The following is a 19,290-nucleotide window of genomic DNA, read 5'->3' as shown; positions in this document are numbered from 1 at the left end:
ATAAACAGGAAAAGTAAAAGCAGTTTTTACATATTTGTACTTTGTTATCACTGCAAATTAAAGCTCCTCGGCCAATTTGCTGTAATCTGTAATTTGTGTTGTTGATTTTGTGTTGGCACAGCATATCTTGTAAAACAAGTACTGCACGCATACCATATTTGAAGTTATTACAAGATGTAATTCATGTTGTTAAAAAATGTTTTTGGTGCATGTGTTGTAACTCTTGTTTGCTCTTTAAACTTTTATTGTCTTGGTAAACCATACATAAAGAAGGCATTAACATACCCAGGAGAGCTCTTAGAAGAAAAAAGCCAGTGTAGGATGCCTCAAGCTACCCAGTGCATGGTTCATAGCAAAAAGCATCGGAAATCAGGAACTTTTGTGGGTTTGCTCACTTTTCTTTTTTCAGAGTGGAGACAATCTCAAGAGCTTTTTATTCATGTTCTGTCAGTGCCATGTTTTATTACTTCTTTTGTAGTATTTAATACCTCTACAGACATACTAAAAAGACAAAGCTTTAATTTTAGGAACTACATAGACAGAGAATAGGATAAAATGCCCAATGAACCCTTTTTGCCTTTTGGAAAATATAACATAGATGAATTACGGGAATTGCCTCATGTTTAGATAATAGGCTAAATCTGTTTGATGTGTCTATGTATTTTTAATGTCTAGCCATTTAAAATAACACGATGTACACATTATCTTTAAAAACCAATGGGAGTTTTATGAAACAAATAAATTCTCTACAGTTGTTTAAGACAAAAAGAAAGGAAAAAAACTGTAGGTATTATCATTCTGATCCTGCTGCCTTTACTGTCTAAATTCAACGGAGCATACACTAAAAAAAAACATGATGGTTGGTTTTAATACCTCATAAATGTCATTTATACTTCAGATTTTCTATGCTTGCTACAAATAAGGAATCAATGCTGCAGACACATTTTTACCACTTTTGCAGCAACTTAATGTTGATTTCAAAAAGTTTTTTCTTTCCATCTGACATTTTGCTAACTTATGCACACACTCATGGCCTATGTAATGTGCTGGAAGCACTGGTCAGGAGTGATTACACCCAGAAACTGAATGACACACGTGGAAGCCTGAGGAGAAATGTTACAGCTTCTCCCATTATGATGGAGCCTTAAAACAATATCTCCAAGGTTTACAATTTAGTAAACAGGAAAGTACCACATTTGACATCACTGATTAAGGCCGGGCATTTCTAATGCTTCATACACATTTCTGAAATCCACAATGCATGAATTTTTAATATTTCCACTCTTACAGTCCCATTAAAAAGATGGTAGGGGAAAGATTTTAGAGTAATTAATGATATAGTTAGCTGCTAAATATTAATAGGAATCGTAGTTCTGCATAAAATATAACATATAAACCTTGCCAATACAGACACACCAGTAATTAAAGTTGAATAAGTAATTATACTGATTTATCAGACAGGGAAAAAGTTACAGTTTTCTAGGCTCTAAGTAAACCGTGGGTAATAGTTAAAGTTGTATTTTATGGTTTTAATAAAAAGGCAATGCACTTAATTTAGAGCAAGTTCAGAGCTGGTTTGAAGATCATAATCAGCCAGATAATGACTATGTACATTCCTGGCCTATTTTATGGGTATTGGCACAATAAGGAGGATTTTCTGCTTTTGAATCCCTAGCATTTATAGTAGCAGGACTGTAATAAATGTCTGCACATGTGTTTTAATTACAAAATCCAAGTTTATAATTTGCAAGATTCAATAAATTGCCTTTTCAAGTGGTAGTGAATGAAATGTTTTTGTTGGAATAACTAAAATCATGCAAGCATAAAAAGAGTACAGCAGTGGCAGTCAAACTGTAGCTCTCTGGCTGTTTCTGAACTCCATCCGTCATGATGTTCAGTGTGTGAGAGCTATTGTAGCTAGTGAAAAATAGAGATACATTAGATAGAATTACCTGATTTATAGGTCATTTTCTCATTGTTAAATCAGGGTATACCTTATATGTCTAACAATGAGCATGCAGTGCAATTTTGGGCTTAAGCCCATAGGGGTATTAACGAGTTGGAAATGGTACAGAGATGTGCAAGTAAACTAGTAAAAGGAATGAAAGAATTAAACTATGAGCAAAGTATTTATGTTAGATTTGTGTCTCTGTAGGCACTTGCAGGGGACAAGGTAACTCTTTACAAATCTACAAATACTTTAGTATACATTAGACAGATTGCGGGTGCTTAATTTTTAATACATAAATACATTTAGAATAAGAAGTCTCCTATTTAGACTGTAGAAAGGGCATCCTGAGGTGCCTGTGAAAGCTGGGATGGTTGATTCCCATAATGACTTTAGGAGAGGATTAAAAGTCTTCTTCAATTGGCAAAGCACCCAGGGTTTCAGGTGTGCATGTCTGTGCATGTATATATATTATTTACAGAGAGTGAGGTGTGTTCTCTCCTAATGTGGGGCAGAGGAATGTGTGGGGAATGCATTTCAGGGTTTGAACTTGATGGGTGTTTGTATTTATTAACCAAAATCAAACTACATTCATTTTCTTTGATCCAAAGAATTGCTATAATCTCTAGTACAAATATATTTTAGACTGTTCCATACTAGAAGAATATTCACAACAGGAATGTGCATATTACCACTGTGGTATCTTTATAGAATTTTACCTTTTGATATTATAATGAGCAACTGTACAAATGATAACTGGTTTCTTTTTACAAGGCCTGTGTACATGATCCTGGCAACTTAATCAGCTCAAGGACAATGTTAAACAGTCTATTCACTCACAGAATTATTGGTTGCTCAGTTTATATCTTTGCTCACTTTGCAATGTAATACAATATTTTCATTTCCAAGACTAGGGTTTGTCAAAGAAACAATGGAAAACAGGGAAGTGTTACCAATTTGCCATAATGGAAATTCCAAATATGGCAGACATAACAGTTACAATAAAATATAATAGAAGAGGAGGGCTCCTTTTTAATGCAAAAAGTGTGAAGTGAATGGATGTAAAACTGAGAGCACAGGGGGGGGGGGCTGGGGCCAATGTTTTTTTAAAAAAAATATTCTTTGGGGTCCCAATTTTTTAACTTGTAAGGGGACCCTGGCGCCAATGTTTTTTTTAAAAAAAATATTCTTTGGGGCCCCAATTTTTTTTATTGTAAGGAGGGTGCTGGCACCAATGTTTTTTTTTAACTTATAGGGGGGCCCTGTTCACCAATAGCTTTTTATAACTTGTGTGTGTGGGGGGGAGGTTACCTTTTTTAGCGCTGATGTCTGTGTGGTCTTTTAACTGTGATGTAGAGTGGGTGGGATCTGGGGTAGGGCTTGGGAGCCAGGGTGGATGGGTTGGCCCAGGGGGCCCCAAAAATTTTGTTCTACAGGACCCCCTGATTTCTAATGGCGTCCCTAGCATTGCGGATAAAAATCATGGTTCTGAAAACTGCATATTACACATAAGGCTTTGTTCATAAATGAGCCCTAGTATGCATTGCATGAAATAAAGCAATACAATGCAAAATGATTGTACAGCACATACTACTTCTAGAAAACGTATTCTACTCCCATATGTTGTGTGAACTAAAAAGGGTAAAGGGGGTCTCCTATTATTATGCAAATTTCCATTCCACCATTTAACCATTTAAAGGTTACTGGCATGTCACATAACCAAGGTAACCCCAGTAGCCATATACCAGACATATTTTAAAACCCTGCAACTATTACATATAAATATATTAATGTCAAAATAATTATTTAATCCTCCTGACCACCAGTGGTGTAACAACCGGGGGAGCTGGTCTTGAAATTATACCAGGGCCCGCCTGGAGATCACGTGGCAGTAAGTAAACCAAGCATGTAGCGCGTCTAAAGCGGTGGGCGGGGGCCCAGGTGCACATCCTGCATCCGGGCCCGGAAGCCCTAAGTTACTGCTGCCCACAGACTACTCTTGATGCATTTTTCTTGCCCACTCTATGTGGTATGTTTAGCCAAGGCATGTGATCTGTAGCAACAGAAAAAGTAGTTCACAGAGCTACAGAATATATTGACACATTATGCATATGTGTTGATAATAATAATAATAAATCAAATGCCCCTGTCTACATGGAAAGAGAGCTGTGAAATGTCCCCTGGGAGAACCGCAGTTTTCACCATTTGATAAATATCCCTATTTATCACCAGTCTTCACATAAAATCAGTTTTCTTGAAACCTTACTTAATTTTTATGGTCTTTTGAACCCTTTGAGTTGTAGCTTGCATTTTGATCTTTAAAATGGGTGTTTAAATCAAAGGGACACTACCATCATTCAGACTCAATCAAAAGTCTCAGTTTGCCTTGTCTCTTGACTATCGTATCCTGATTAATGAATGGAAAAAGATATTACATGTGGTCTATGGTTTACTTTCACTCTCTCTCTTACTCCACATACTATTATGCTCGTACTCTCATTTTATCTGAACTGGCCTACTGTAAACTCCTAATAAATGTCATACCTTGTTCACATATTTTATTCTTATTTATGCATTTAGAATTTCATGTTCTAAAGCACACCAACAGGCTGGGAAACATTTTAAAATGTATAAAATATATCACACATATGTCATAGCTTTAAATATTTCACATATGCAAACTCATCTCTCTTTAGATGTATGTATATATATATATATATATATATATATATATGTATGTATATATATATATATATATATATATATATATATATATATATATATATATCTACCTCTTGAGCCACTAAGTAGAAGTTAAATTGCTGTGAGGAGGCCATATATTGCTGCACATGTTGGAGTAGTAGTATTGTAGCAACAGCACAGAAATGACTATAAATGAACAACTCTGTGGCAAAGTTATTAGGAGTCACAAATAATATACTTGTGCCACACACTGCGATGTAATATTTGGTGTATGTATAGAGACATGTATTGGTTCTTGAGGTAAATAAATCCCAGAGTAAAACTCTAGTGCAGTCCCTTAAAGCATGCTTTATAAAAAATGCCATTTAACCTTTCAGGTTTTTAATCCCCCTCCACATTTTTTACACCACTTCATGAACTAGAATTTTCTTGCTGTCTGAATTTTTTTAATTTACTTGAATAGGTTAAGTAAGGTCTATAACAAAATAATGGTGTAAATTATGTTGTCCGGTTGGTTTAAAAATAAAATACAAACTTTTATTAACAAAATTACAGTAGTTTTTTTAAATGAATGATTTCAGGGTTCTTGATGCATAATATCATGCGCAAGGAGAAATGCAGTTTTATATGTACGCTATAAAATATATTGCTTGATAAATAGGCCACTTAGCTTTGTTAATGTTATAGCTTATCTTTACTAGGTTGTTCATTCATGAACAATTTGCTAGTAATGGCATGTAACAACAAGGGAATAACATTTATATATGTAAGTGTATAGATAAATCTGTATAGATATGTGTGTGTAGGGACCCCTAGGGTTAAATGTGTCCCGAGGGCTTTAATTCCCTATTCCTTTTCCCTAGTTACTGGGGAAAAGCTCATGTATCTAGCTTAATTATTTGCATGTCCAATGCTATGGGCCAGGAGGCGCTGTGACCACATCCTATCACACTCTGGTATAGTGAGTGAGAACGGGTGGATCTTCCTCTTTGGCTGCTGGATTCTGATCCAGCTGGGTGTGCCCAGGGGAGCCTGGGTACAGCAAGACCCAAAAAAGCAATGTGCCTAGAGGGACCGGGTCCTCTAGTGTATAAGTCGGGGTGCAGGGACCCCGTGAATGAGGTTAGCTAAACAGGGTTAGTTCTGTCATAGGCTCTCTAGGAGAGTAAGGTAGAGCGGACAGATAGTAAGAGCAGTTGGAGCTCCATCGAGGATTGTAGTATGGAGTAGCTTCCCAAGACTTTTGAATTGTCTAGAGTGAAGGGGCCACAGTGGATAGGGTGTTAGGATTAGAAAAGTGTTCTCCCTGACCTCTCCACTGGGTGGGAGCCGGATCACTTTGAGGTATATTGCAAAAGAATATGAATGTACTACCTGACTACCTTGCCTGATGGGAGTCACTGTCTCTGCTGTGTAATGTAACCTGTTTCAGCCTGCTGTGTGGCATTGTGTATGCCTTGTACCTCTGTAAGTAAACTCTGGGCTCATTTGTCTTGTACAAATAAATTGAACTTGATGGACTTAAGTTTTTTGTAACCCAGATTAACTATGTATTAACAAAAGACTAAGAAATAAAAAGAAAGAAACAAGTTACATACAGATACTATACTACTAAATTGCTCATTTACAAGGCCCTGAACAAGCAGCTGTATGGTTTCAACTCTAAACCCAGGTCACATAATGACCCCTTCTTCAAAAGTATGACATCATTCTAGAAGGACTGCACTTCTAAAAGAACAGAAGTGTGTTTGGGGTAATGTGGCATTACCCCAATAAATAAGCTAACTGGCTTTTGGGAATCTCCATTTTATATCTGAACTGCTGGAGTCAAGTTAAAAAAAATAACTTACATGTGTGGCTGTGGTGAGCAGCCGGCGCTGCTGTTTCCATTGCTGTCAATGTGATCCAGTGAACCATTGAGGTCTTCGTGCACTGCCTGCAGTAAGCCAGTGGATGCATTGTTTAACAAGCCTGTGTTACTTAACAAAGGTAAACTGCTTTCTGCCAATGCAGCCTGAAACAAAATACAATGCAGGTAAAGGGTTTTTTTATGCAGCATTTGAATTAATATTTTTTTAATCAAGTGCAGTACTTATAACTGTGATCAAACTTTGTGTAGCAAACATATCTATTACTGTACTTATCAGTGCTTGAAATCTATGGCATACCTATAAATATCTATTATCATCACTATAAAATAAACTTTGAGGAAGAAAAGGTGATTTCAATTTTAAATACAAAAAGACAGTGTTATTTTAAGTGAAAAATGCAATTATTATTTAATATAATAACATTTATTTTAAGCTCAAAAAGCTTCTATTCCTCTGCTCTGTCCATAGGCAATTGAGAATAGGACAAGTAGCCTAGGCTAACATATTGTTGATTTAATTGTTTTTAGTCCTTGGAAATGACAGCAAATGAAAAGAAATGTTCTACTCTAAAAGACTACCTTGGAAAAAGAGGGGAATTTGATGTTGTAAATTACCTTCTTGAAACAATTGTATGTTGCTAGGCTGCATACTTCATTTAGCATTCTATAGTCTTATTGTTTAATGATTTGTTGCAAATACTAAACATACACAGAGAACAATATAGCACACTCTTATATGAAGCCTTAGCATGTTTTTTATTTCCTCTTTATACCGGTGATCTATGAAATAATTTAGTGCAGTGCTCAGGTTTCAGTGGGTCTGGAAACTTTACAATAAATTTAATAAACATGGTGCACAGACCATGAATCTGTCTGTGAACTGGTTAATTCACATTTAACCATATTCGCACATGCTTCTAGCTATTCATTTGAAGAAAACATGAGTGTTCCTAAATTTGCCACAGGGTGTCCTTCTTGCCACTTCACATCAAAAGCAATAAGCTATGGAGCCGGTGCATCTGGCTCTTCTAAGCAATCTAACTTATCGTATTGATAGAACTGTTAAAGTAGAAAAAGAGGCATACAATAAAACAGCGTTTCTCTATAAACAAAGCAAAGATTAAAAGCTCATAGTCTTACCTGCAGGCTTGCATTAAGAGCTGCACCATAGCCTAAGCTGGTTGGTATGTTTTTAACCAATGTTGGACTGCTGCAAGAAAGACGTGTAAATTAAAATAAATTCAAGAGGGGCTCATTGCACAGCTGGTTAGCGCTCTAATTTTTATCTCTAGGGAGCAGCATTCAAAACGACTGTATCTCAGACAAAATTATTCCAGCATCCTCATGCGACTTCACTTCTAGTAAAAATAGGGCAACGTGTAATTCTAAATAATGTATTTCAGAAGAATAAGCATGAATTCAACAAATTAATACAAATACTTGCTTTGGTATGGCATGAATGTAAATATTTACAACATAACCAATGTTTAAGGCACAGTAGGTGCTGCAAATATTTTCTGTAGTTGGAATGGAGGAGCGTGTGTTGGAGCATATGCAGGATATCAACAAGTATGTAGAATAATGGATCTTGCCACATTGTTAATCATGCTTAGTAAGTATTATTAGGTATACACAGGGCCGGATTTACATAGTGGGGGCCCCTAGGCCCACTGACGTTCGTCACCCCTGTCCCCTCCCCTTTATTTGTGCAAATTTTCATCATGCAGCAATGGGGATTGGTGCACAGGAAATTTAAAAAATTATTGTCTCCAGCGCATCCCCAGTGCTTTTGAACCAATGTGGGTGTGGTTGGGCAGCATGCCGCCCCCCTTAAATCCTGCTGCCCTAGGCCCGGGCCTAGGTGGCCTTTCCACAAATCCAGGCCTAGGTATACACTACAGTACCTGTAGCATTTTCTGGTGTGACTGTGGCATTTAACTGGCATTATTGAAAGAGCTGTACTGACTGCCACTTTCCTACTATGTTTATTCATCAATACAAAGTAACTCTTATATCTTTTTCCACTGGTGACAAATGGTTTCAGCTTAATATAACACTACTACACAGACCAGAGGTCTTCTGTATAGTAGTTGCTTTCCCCAGACCCTCCTGTCACATTAACATCCCCACCTGTTACAAATGAGAGCAGGTGTCTGGGAGAGGGAGCAATAATGGCAGGAACTGCATGTTCTCAGCCCCCACCCAAAAGCTTGGTTGAGGAGATGGCTCTTTAAAGATACATCACTTGAAGATGGGATATATATAGGGATATAGGAATATATAAACATTCAACTAAGGCTGGTCCTACCATACTTAAAGTTGCAAACCAGTGCAACAAGACAAATGGGTTTTCCATTGTGTTCTTCTGTCAAATCATGTTATGATATACAATGAGCATTATAGCTTCCAGTTTCAACTCTGTTCAACTCATGACTCTCCAAAGAGTCAGCATTTGAACACCAATACAGCCATACAGTTGCTAGTTTTACATGTATCACTCTTATTATATCATAATGTGACAGTTTGTGATGAATGTTGACGTTTGAGTCAATTTTGACGCTGGCGTTAAAGTCAATGGGCGTCCGAATAGTGTTGACGCACAGCGTTTTTGCCGCAAGTGACTTTTCAGATGCGTGTCCAAAATTCTTTGGCGCCAGCGAATTTTCGTGGGAGTTTTGTGAATTGATTCTCCGGCAGCGAAACACGGAAATTTGCTGCGAATTTGCGCCAGCCGAATTTATTCGCCCATCACTAGTGACAGTGTTACAATCCGCAGTCTAAATTTCTGCTATCTATATTTGTTGGGCATAACAAGTGACTCTCTTCCTCTATTAAAAGCATTAGATCTGGAAATTTCTAAATCCTTTCAAATGTTAGATTACAATGGTGTCAAATATACATATGTACATTCTGTGTTTATTATAATTCAAGAATGCAATGTTAACTTACCCTGTAATCTTTTGTGACCTTCTTTTCTGGTATTCTGCTTCATCTACTGTCCACACAGCCCCTTTAACATTTTCCACTCGAACAAAACATTTGTGTAGGCTAAGATTGTGGCGTACTGCATTCTAAATAAGATACATAGCAGAAAAAATGACTTCAGTCAGTCTGTCTATAAGGGATCCTTTGTAATTTGGATGACATGCATTTAAAATATACTCCAGTTACCTTATAGCATGTACAGAACATAAAAAAAGACTTATTTGAACCCTGTTATGTGAACCTTTCAAGCTATTTTAATAATAGCTATGTCAGAACCTTCCTTTCACTGAGCTGGTCTAAATTGCAATATCTGTACAAATTACAGTATCTTTGAAAATGCCAGAACAATTAGGTCAGCTCTGCAATGTCCCTGATCATGCACTTGGGGATGGATGAAATGTCCAAAGGAACCAGTCCTGCTTGAGGTATTAACATGCTAAAAAGGCTACAAGTGACAAGTGTTAATTTTGCACAAAGCTTTATGCAAATAAGCTCAAAGGCATTCTTTCATCTCACAATAATGAAATGACAGAGTTTGTTTATTCAGTATTATTAGGTGGCATTTTGTAGTTACAGTTTAACGTTATCTGACTAGTGACTAGGGAATGGGTGATTTGCTGCAATTGCTGTAAGGTAGGATAGATTGATAGATACATAGATATATTATTTTTGGACTACTGGTTAAAGAAGATAATAATAAAGGTAGTGGCATTTTTTTCTGCTTAACTAAAAGCTAGCTTAAACACTTTTTTTGTAATACAACATTTCACCAGTTTATGGGTTGAAAAAAAAGCACTTAGCAGACCTAAAAATAATTTTTGAGCAAAGTGTTAATCTGACATATTTTTCTTCCTTTACTGTGTGCTATCACGTCAATTCAGTAATGACCTAATTCTTATTTCTTGAATATAAAACAAAGTAATTTCAATAAAGATTCTTTTTTTTATTTGCACAAAGACAAGCTTCTGGCTTGCTTTAAGTGCAGAATTCTTAAAAAAAAAAAAAAAAACCATAAGCAGATCTAGCATCTGACCTGGAATCCAAGGATTTGATTGATCTTAATGCCCATGGCTCGGAATATGATAATTTTAATATTAATGAGCAAATGAGCAGTTTTATTATGCATGCGATATAGTTAGAACTAATAAGCTGTTCAGAATGAGTTTTGCTGGATCCCCGAGCTGTAGAGATGAGACCAAGCTAAGATATTAAATCACCTTTCATTTCTTTTTAAATTTCTTTCAGTAAATCAAATGACAGAAAATTCAGCACAATCTCTAATAAGTAACAAAGAAAATGCAAATCTTCAACATAAATATTACCTATTGTGTAGCGTGAAATATATTTGTGCAGATCATAATGAGCATTTCCTCTAAACAAATAAGGATCAGGAAGCAGCGAGTAAATAAAACACTGACATGATTTTACTGCATCCTTACAGCCACTAATAACTTCTAAACATTCTGTAAATGAATAGCATTCTAAACCTTTCACACCCATATATCTGTAATCGCCTGCCAGATTCATTTGCATTTTAAATCCAAATTAATTCACTTTAGCATATCTCACAGTTGAAAATTCTTAGTATGCTGATGAGGGCTCCGCTGCTTCTGTTCTCCTCAGCACCAAACATTTTCCCTTTTGTATGAAATGGCTTGTGGCTAATTGATGTTTCTGACTGCTTTTAGAAATGAAAATAAAACAGTTCACTTAGACAGTGCTGAGCACCCTTATCTTTCCAGACGTTGCTCTCTACCAGAAATAGATGCGCACTGCTAATGTTTTTTAGCACCCTGTTGGAACCAGACAATGAAGTTGTTTAGACAGGGATATGGATGAACCCTTTTGTCTAAGTAAATAAACTGCATTTATGCCCTGACAGGATAATATTCACTTTACTTTCTTTTAGTTCCAGCTGAGTAGCCACGGCCCTCAATACAGTGGCAGATTCAGTCGCTATGATGAGGTATGATGTGTACAAAAAGCACAGACCAAGACAAAACCTACAGTCTCCATTTGTTGCACAAGGCAAACAGACATTTTTCAAACTAATTAGCCAATAATATGCAAGAGAAAAAGTAATATAGTGCGACTAACAAAGGTGTTGATGATTGAGTGCTCACACTGTAATTAGTGTGTCAGGCCCTCATTTCTCTGCCAAGCCTCTGCTATTAATTGCACCAAATTAGAAAACGATATCAGAGGCAAAATTATTCTTTCACTTGTCATTTTGAGAGAGAGAATTCATTCCATTCAAGAGGCAGGTTAAAAAGAGGGGAAGCAGATACTAATCTTCTTATGTCATGTAAATAAATGGTCCTTGTGCTAGCAGCAAACAGTGTGTGAGACATGCAAGGGATGCTCGGGAGAAGTTACCTTCCAAGTCGCTGCATTACGCCTGAAGTAAGCAAATGTCCGTGTAAACCAGCTGTAAATTTCATTAAGTGTTAACTGCCTGTCACTTGATTCCATGATAGCCTGAAATGAGACAAGAGATATACTGACATTAAAAAGACTTACTAACTAGGCCAGTTGTCATCTATATGACAGTGCCATCCCTAAATCGATGATACATTTTTATTGAGGCAAATTTTTCGATACTTACCTGCCTTATGAGGGTTGCATAAGTGAATGGAGGCCGAACATCTGCATTCTTATAAAACTCATAGTTTGGAGCAATTTCTTAAATAACAAAAAAAAAAACAGGACATCTTTATTAGTCACTTCAAATGACATGATTTTTTACAATTCTAAAAGAATTGCTCCTCACAATGTAGTATTAAGCAATACATAATACACTGTATATATCCAGGGTTTTAAAGAGATGCTTTATACAGGTACAGTATGGAATCTATTATCTGGAAAGTCAGGATATCCCTAAATAAAACAATGGCATTTCCAGAGTGTTCATTTCTAATGAAATATTTTTCATTTTTAACTGGTTCACGTTTACTTCATGTCAATGGCAAAACAATCCTACTGGATATTTTGTTTACATGGTGTGAAACAGACTCTGGAAAATCCCATGTCTCAGGCTTTCTGGAAAATGAATCCCGTATTTGTATTATGGTATTAATGTGTCCCTTTTGTATTCAACAGTTAAGAGCAAAACTCTACACCACACCCAGTCTGTCTAAGAAAATGCATTTATAGGAACAATTTACTTTTTTACCAATAGGGCTATACATAATAGTTTCCCACTCAGTTGGTGCAACATGAATATATGATTTATCTACCTGATGACATGGGAATGTTGTATTTGTCAGAGTGTCGTCTTCGAATGGCTCCAACATTGGGTACACTGGCTGGTGTGATTACAGAAGGTCCCTGGGCAAGTGGAGTAACGGGGGCTGTTGGTGTTGTGGGGGTCTGAGGTAAACTCTGAGGAGATGTCTCCAACATATTCTTAGACATGGTAACAGTAGACACCAGGTTTAACTGTCAAAATACAATATGATTTGAAAAATTAGACACATCTACCTACCATATGTAATCTGAAACATAACATAAGAGGGGCAAATACAGTACCAGTCTTACACTGTGCAGAACAACTGTTAGCAAGAATTTAACAAGACAATATGCCAGATAATTACCATGTAACATACACCTTCAAATTGTCTTTGTTGTTTTGCTTGTTTGTGTTATTGCATAAATACTGCATATACATATAAAAAATCCCATGAAGGTGCATTGATTTCTGGTGGAGCTTCAGATTCAAATCTCAGACTTTTTCTCACCTCTATGTCAATGATGTCGATTATTTTAAAAAGTCTGCATGCTCACCCAGGTTAATCATCATAAATGACTTATTTCTAGCAGATACAACATACATAATAGCAATGCTAGCATTTTGGTTCAGGGAAGAGAAAAGGAGAAGTAAAGGTACAGTATATTGAATATTATTACTTTATTAAATGTGTATTATGGCTAAATGGTAAGCTAAGCTTTTATTGTGAAAAATTATTTTAATATATGAATAACAAATCATTTACTGAAATACATAAATAGCAAATTATGAACTAAACTTCTGGGTATTCATTAATCAAATGTAATAATCATCAGTAGATGATTATCCAGTTTTATTCTCTGAAATAATCTTGAAGTTATAAAGCAGGCCCCTAAAGAACATTTTGTTTGATGCAACTCCTGTTGGATTTGTCTGTGTGGGAGCAAAACTTGGGCATGTTTAATAAATCAGGGGGAAGTTGTAGTGGTGTTGCTGTGGGCACACCAGAGGACGTTGTGCAAATATAGGCTTAAAATAATTTATTATATATATATATAGGAGAAGAACTAGACAAGCATTTTGGAAGGGATTCTGACTGATCCGACATGCTGCACCAAAATGAAGGCGTCAAGTCGGAAGCGATTGCTTGTCTAGTTCTACCCTTATAAGGGGTGTAAAATAACTGCCATATGTTTATAGCTCCATTAACCATGAATTCCTTATGGAATGGTGCTCTACATTACCAAAAAAAACTTCAGGTTCAAGGCTTTCTGGATAAAGAATCTCATATCCATATTATGTTATTCATGTGTCTTTTTTTATGGACAAACACATGCATATGCACAACACATCCCAGTGGCTAACCATTACAATCTGAAATGCAAGCAATCACTTTTGTCCTTATTGGCCCTCCTGGCCCTTTAATGTCATGGAAAATGGAACGTCATGATAGTAACATACATCAATTGCTGCTTATTCCTGTAACTTGCCCCACAGGGAGCTATTTGATTTCATTTGTGTACATATTTTGTTTGAAAAGATATTCACTTATTCTACCCCATAAAAAAAAAGCTGCTCCTGACCACCTATTGCTGTATTACAAAAATATAAAATTATTCAGAGAGATTGTAAAGTTGCCAGTTTAGGAAAAACAAAACAAGTCTGCACTGCTATCAGAGAAATATGTACTGCAAGTCACAAAACACTGAATTGTACATTGTTTACCAGTTCCAAATGATCTCTAATAGTGATGGGCGAATAAATTCGCGAAACGCCCGCGAAAATTCGCGGCAAAAATTCGCCGGCGTCAAAAAAACATTTTCCGAAAAAACGGACGCCGGCGTCAAAAACGAGACGCCGGCGCCGTTTCGCGAATTTTTCGGCGAAGCGAAACGGCGCAAATTCGCCCATCACTAATCTCTAAATTGCATAGGAGATCTGTAACCCATTACAATTTGAAACTTTAAGTTAAAAATAACCTAAAGAAGTTTAAATTGAGTTCTGGCATAGTGTTTGTTCTAAGTCTTAAATCTCAGATGAGAAGCTCCAACCAGCTGGAAAATTCTACACTGACCTTTTAGTCTCCTTGCTAATTTGGTGGAATGGTAATGACATTACTACATATTCAAACAAAATTGTCTTAATTGCAAATTAGCCAGAGGAGGCTGAAATTTTTCAAATTAAATCTGATTGGAGATGGGGAGAGGAAAATGGAATTTCCTCAGTAACAATCATTTGTGGCATGTGTTAACAAATATAATGAAATGTCAAGTTTGCCAATTCCTCTGGAAGTATCATTTTCAATTTATGATTACAGTGTCACTTAATGCTGATGTACCCAGGAAAGCGGGTGTCAGGGTAGGGAAAAAAACGTAAACTAGGTGAGAATATATGCGAGCAGTTTTTAAATCTGTCCTCCATGAATCCCCTCTGCGAGCCACTCTAACTCATTATCAAAAAACCTCATCACCTCTACCACACCTCTGTGGCCATAAATAGCATCCAATTAGCAAAATTTAGAAGCAGTGCAACACATGCAATGATTAAAGCCATCATTTAAATCATATTCATGAGAGATAATGTGCTGGTAAATTTAATTCATATCGTTATTTAACCCTTTTGACGGGGCATGTCTCTTTCTGAATGCAGCAAAGTGTTAAAAAAATCAAGCTTGTCATACACACTACCTTGCATATCCTGTCTGCAAAATGCTTTAGATTTCAAGCTGAAATTACCAGCGTCTCTTACTGTATGCAGTTTAGTAACATGTGCCCCTTTAAATCCCAAATTCTCTTTTTGCAACACAGTTATTTTTAATAGGGAGCTATGGTGTGTACAGCATTGATTGATCTTTCTTTGTGGATTTGTTTTACACATTTAGTCAGTGGAGAGATTTGTTAGGGAAACAAAAATTAACATATGCCAGCTAATTGTTCCTCTTTCTTGGGAAGCAGCCAGAAGAAGCACATTAGCAGTTTAATAATAACGACTGGCACCCTGAAGGCATCCCCAAGTGCATCTGTTCCCAATAAACCGCAAACTGTTATTCAGCTCCCACTCAAAGCTGGCAGGCTGAGATGGGAATTCTTTGTTACGTACATAAAAAGGCTGAGATGATATTACTAAATGCTGTACTTCATGCATTTAGAAAACCAATTGTACATGCTTGTTCACAAAGACTAGACCATCTTTCATGAGCTCTAGAACTGCAGGCAAATTTATATCTTAACTGCATGTTTAAAATCTAATTAGAACAAAAGTGCAAACATAACTTAACATAAAGATCTGATGTTGTCTGGTACAGCAGAAATAAAAGAAATACCTTGCCCAGCTTGGGAAATTATATTATTTATTGCTGCAAGGCTACAGGGGGCATAAATAGTTACATTTTTGGTGATGCGGGGTGTCTAAAGGAACAAGCTTAGTTAGGTCTGTTTTATATGAATCCCTCTATCTATACAGTTTAGGGGGCAATAGTCAAAATTCGATTTGAATTAAAAAAAAATCTAAATTCGAATTTCGAAATATATCATGTAATGTCCCTTTTATAAATTCAAATTTGACTATTTGCCATCTAAAACCTGCCAAATTGGTGTTTTAGCCTATTGGGGATTATCTACAATCAATTTGGAGTCGTTTGGTAGAAAAAGAAAAATTTTCTTTTGGAGAAAAAACTCGAATCGAACAAATTTGATTCTAATTTGATTCGAGTTTTCAGCTCGATCCAATTCACCCATTTTTTTTACATTTTTTTTAATGAATTTCAATTGGTCATTTTTTTTTTAATTTTGAGTTTTGATGGGAGTTTTTACAAACTGCCATAAACTTGAAATTTGGCCCTCGATAAATCTGCCCCTAAGTGTCACTACATTATACTTATAGTTCAATGTGCTACTAAAAAAACCCATAATTTCATCTGTTTGATGTACAGTAAATGGCTGAAATAAGATGATTTAATGCACTTTATAATGTGTCAAACTTTATGAAAAATGGATAAAAGAGATAATAATTTTGAAAAGTAACTTTCACAGCTAAAGTTCCTGCTGGTAAATATCTTATTCAATACAATGACTGGTTACATTTAAAGTTTATTTTTTATAAAACACACAATCTGGAACTCTGTCTACAATAATACATTTAATATTACTGATCAAAAATCTGTATTATTATTATTATTAGTATTTGTTGTAATATTTTCTGTATCAGAATTTAATATTGCCTGCTCTCAAACTATGGCTGGTCTGACATTCGTGCACAAAGCTATTTTCTTTAAAAAGTGAAATAAAATAGGCAGATTTAGGCAGGAGATATAAGAAAGCATAATAAACTGCAGGAAGGTAAATATGTTTACCCTGTTTCAGTGAATGCATTTAGCATGCAGAAATAACAAGTAGAGGAGGTTTGTAGGTGTACAAGCAGAAAATGATAAAAAGAAGTGTGGTATTAAATAAGAGAAAGCATGTAAAAGCTAAGATGAACATTTAACCATCTTAGCTCATCTGAATATATTCAAGGTTGGGTAAAACTCATTATTCAGGACTTGCAGCATTGATAACTTTGATTTTCAGCCATCCTTAGCATGGCCAAAAGGTACTGTTTAATGAAGTACTATTCAGAGAAAATGGGGTCATATAATAGTGCAGTTGCACCTTGTGTACTTGGACTGATAGCTGTTAAGGGTGCAGTGATGAACCAACAGAGCTCATTCCTCTCTGGTAATAAATTCATGCTATTAATATTTATCAAATACGTGGGCTGTCTCAACTGAGTCACTGCACATAAAATCATAAATCCATTCTATCGTATCAGTTGTGATTTTTTTTGTACAGTGTGTACATTTTTATCTTTTTTTTTCAGAGATGAGTTTTTAAGTTCTGCCATTCAATTCACCACTTTGCTTCAGATATCCAGTTCCAGTGGGATCTTTAAACTGTGGTTTCATTTTAAATTGTTCATCTTAGATTCTGTATTAATTGCTCACCATCAAACACAATTAGCAATCCTTTATGTGTGGTTCATGTAATGTAATACTTCAATTACTTTATTCATTCAGGTTCTGTTTTGGATTATAGGCTGAAAATTCTTTATTAGTGTAGATGTAACCATGCTGCTGGAGTTAAAAAAAAAATCACTGATTGAATAATTAATTGGAAAAGAACAAGCTGCAGATTCCTGATGGATTTATGAGACAATTATTTCATCTCCTGGTTATCTACATAACTGTGCTATGGTAATCTATTAAAAAACACATATTTGTATATATAAATCATAGAAAATAAACATCCTGTTTGTTCTCTCCTTAAAGAAAGGACACTAGTAGGTTAATTCCATGCAATTATCTTTTAAAATACCAAATGTTAACTTATTTTAAAATATATATATATTGATTGCTATTTGGTGATTATATTTAATTTAGGCAAATGTATTTCTTTTCAAAGATTGCATTGGTTAAAAATTGGTACAATTAATAGTTTTGTCAATCGGGCAAATGTAATCAAAGTTTCACATTAAAAATGTGTTTTTATCGTATATTTGTTTCTGAGGTTTCTGTTGAGAGGCTGCAAAGTGACAGTATCAAAATCTGGCTGAGGTGTCTTCCTGCACTACATTAAGCCGATTAGATTCAATGCAATATAATCTAGTTCCTGAGAGTATTTTATAACCATTGAATGTACCCAATACATTTTTGTTTCATCATAGCGCAATAAGCTAGTTCATGCACAAAATACATAGGCGCTGGAAACAGTAAAACTATCACGCTGAGATAGTCTGCCTCACTTTGAAGGCAATGATTTGTGCTCTAAGAGATGTAGTTTGTTTAGTGTCACCTGCGGTGTAGATTGGATAGATTTTGTTAAAGATAGCATTACTTTCAAAGAAACATACAATTTGACAAGCGATTGCATTTTACATCCATTTTATGGCAATATTTTTCATCACACTCATTGTTTTCAGGCTGGCACAAGATTGTTCATTTTCTTAGTCAGTTACATTTGGAGACCTATTTACTGTTTATAAAGCAATATGCACTTACAGGTTTTGGAGATGGCTTGGGCTCTGAGGGTCGCATGTGCAAGTGGGTCATCATTGCCTGAAGACGCTCACGTTCTTTAGAAAGCTGTTAAGCGAGAGTAAATCAGAAGCATTTTAGAAATGACAGATATAGCTATTTTATAACACTGATACATCATAGAGCCTGTCTCCATCTAATGACTGCCGCACATAAATGGCTGAGTTAGAAATGTAGGAGAAAATGCAGCACTGGTTGTTTAGAGCTTACATGGAGAGGTCAGAGAAAACAAATTTGCTTATTTGTCAATAACAATGCAGATGTCACTATCACTTTATTGTTTTTTTTCATTGCCAGTAATATCTTACAATATATATTAAAAGGCTCATAGTGGAAAGTGTTGACAGTTAGCCTTGGCATTAATGGCTACAAAAGGGTGAAAGGTGCTGAAAACTAAATATGACCATAGTGTTTTACATCACATCCTTTTTCACTGAGGTCCAGTTAATGACCTGTGTATTCTGCCATCATCAATCTCATTCACTGAA

General features: G+C 35.8%; 1 protein-coding gene across 10 annotated transcripts in view; it reads right to left on the bottom strand.

Moving 5' to 3' along the window:
- foxp2.L (forkhead box P2 L homeolog) overlaps positions 1–19,290 on the bottom strand; it is a 149,514-nt gene that overhangs the window by 21,880 nt on the left and 108,344 nt on the right. For all 10 annotated transcript variants that reach the window (XM_041585223.1, XM_041585227.1, XM_041585229.1 and 7 more), the window contains 7 exon segments: positions 18,767–18,850; positions 12,743–12,944; positions 12,112–12,188; positions 11,883–11,984; positions 9,471–9,592; positions 7,662–7,731; positions 6,502–6,665 (listed from right to left, as the gene is read on the bottom strand). In XM_041585223.1, the coding sequence (XP_041441157.1) occupies positions 6,502–6,665; positions 7,662–7,731; positions 9,471–9,592; positions 11,883–11,984; positions 12,112–12,188; positions 12,743–12,944; positions 18,767–18,850 (821 nt within the window).

The sequence above is a fragment of the Xenopus laevis genome, chromosome 3L, assembly GCF_017654675.1.
Source record: "Xenopus laevis strain J_2021 chromosome 3L, Xenopus_laevis_v10.1, whole genome shotgun sequence".
In the NCBI taxonomy this organism is placed as follows: domain Eukaryota; kingdom Metazoa; phylum Chordata; class Amphibia; order Anura; family Pipidae; genus Xenopus; species Xenopus laevis.
The sequence above is the reverse complement of the archived record's forward strand: the minus strand, read 5'-3'. Positions and strand labels throughout refer to the sequence as shown.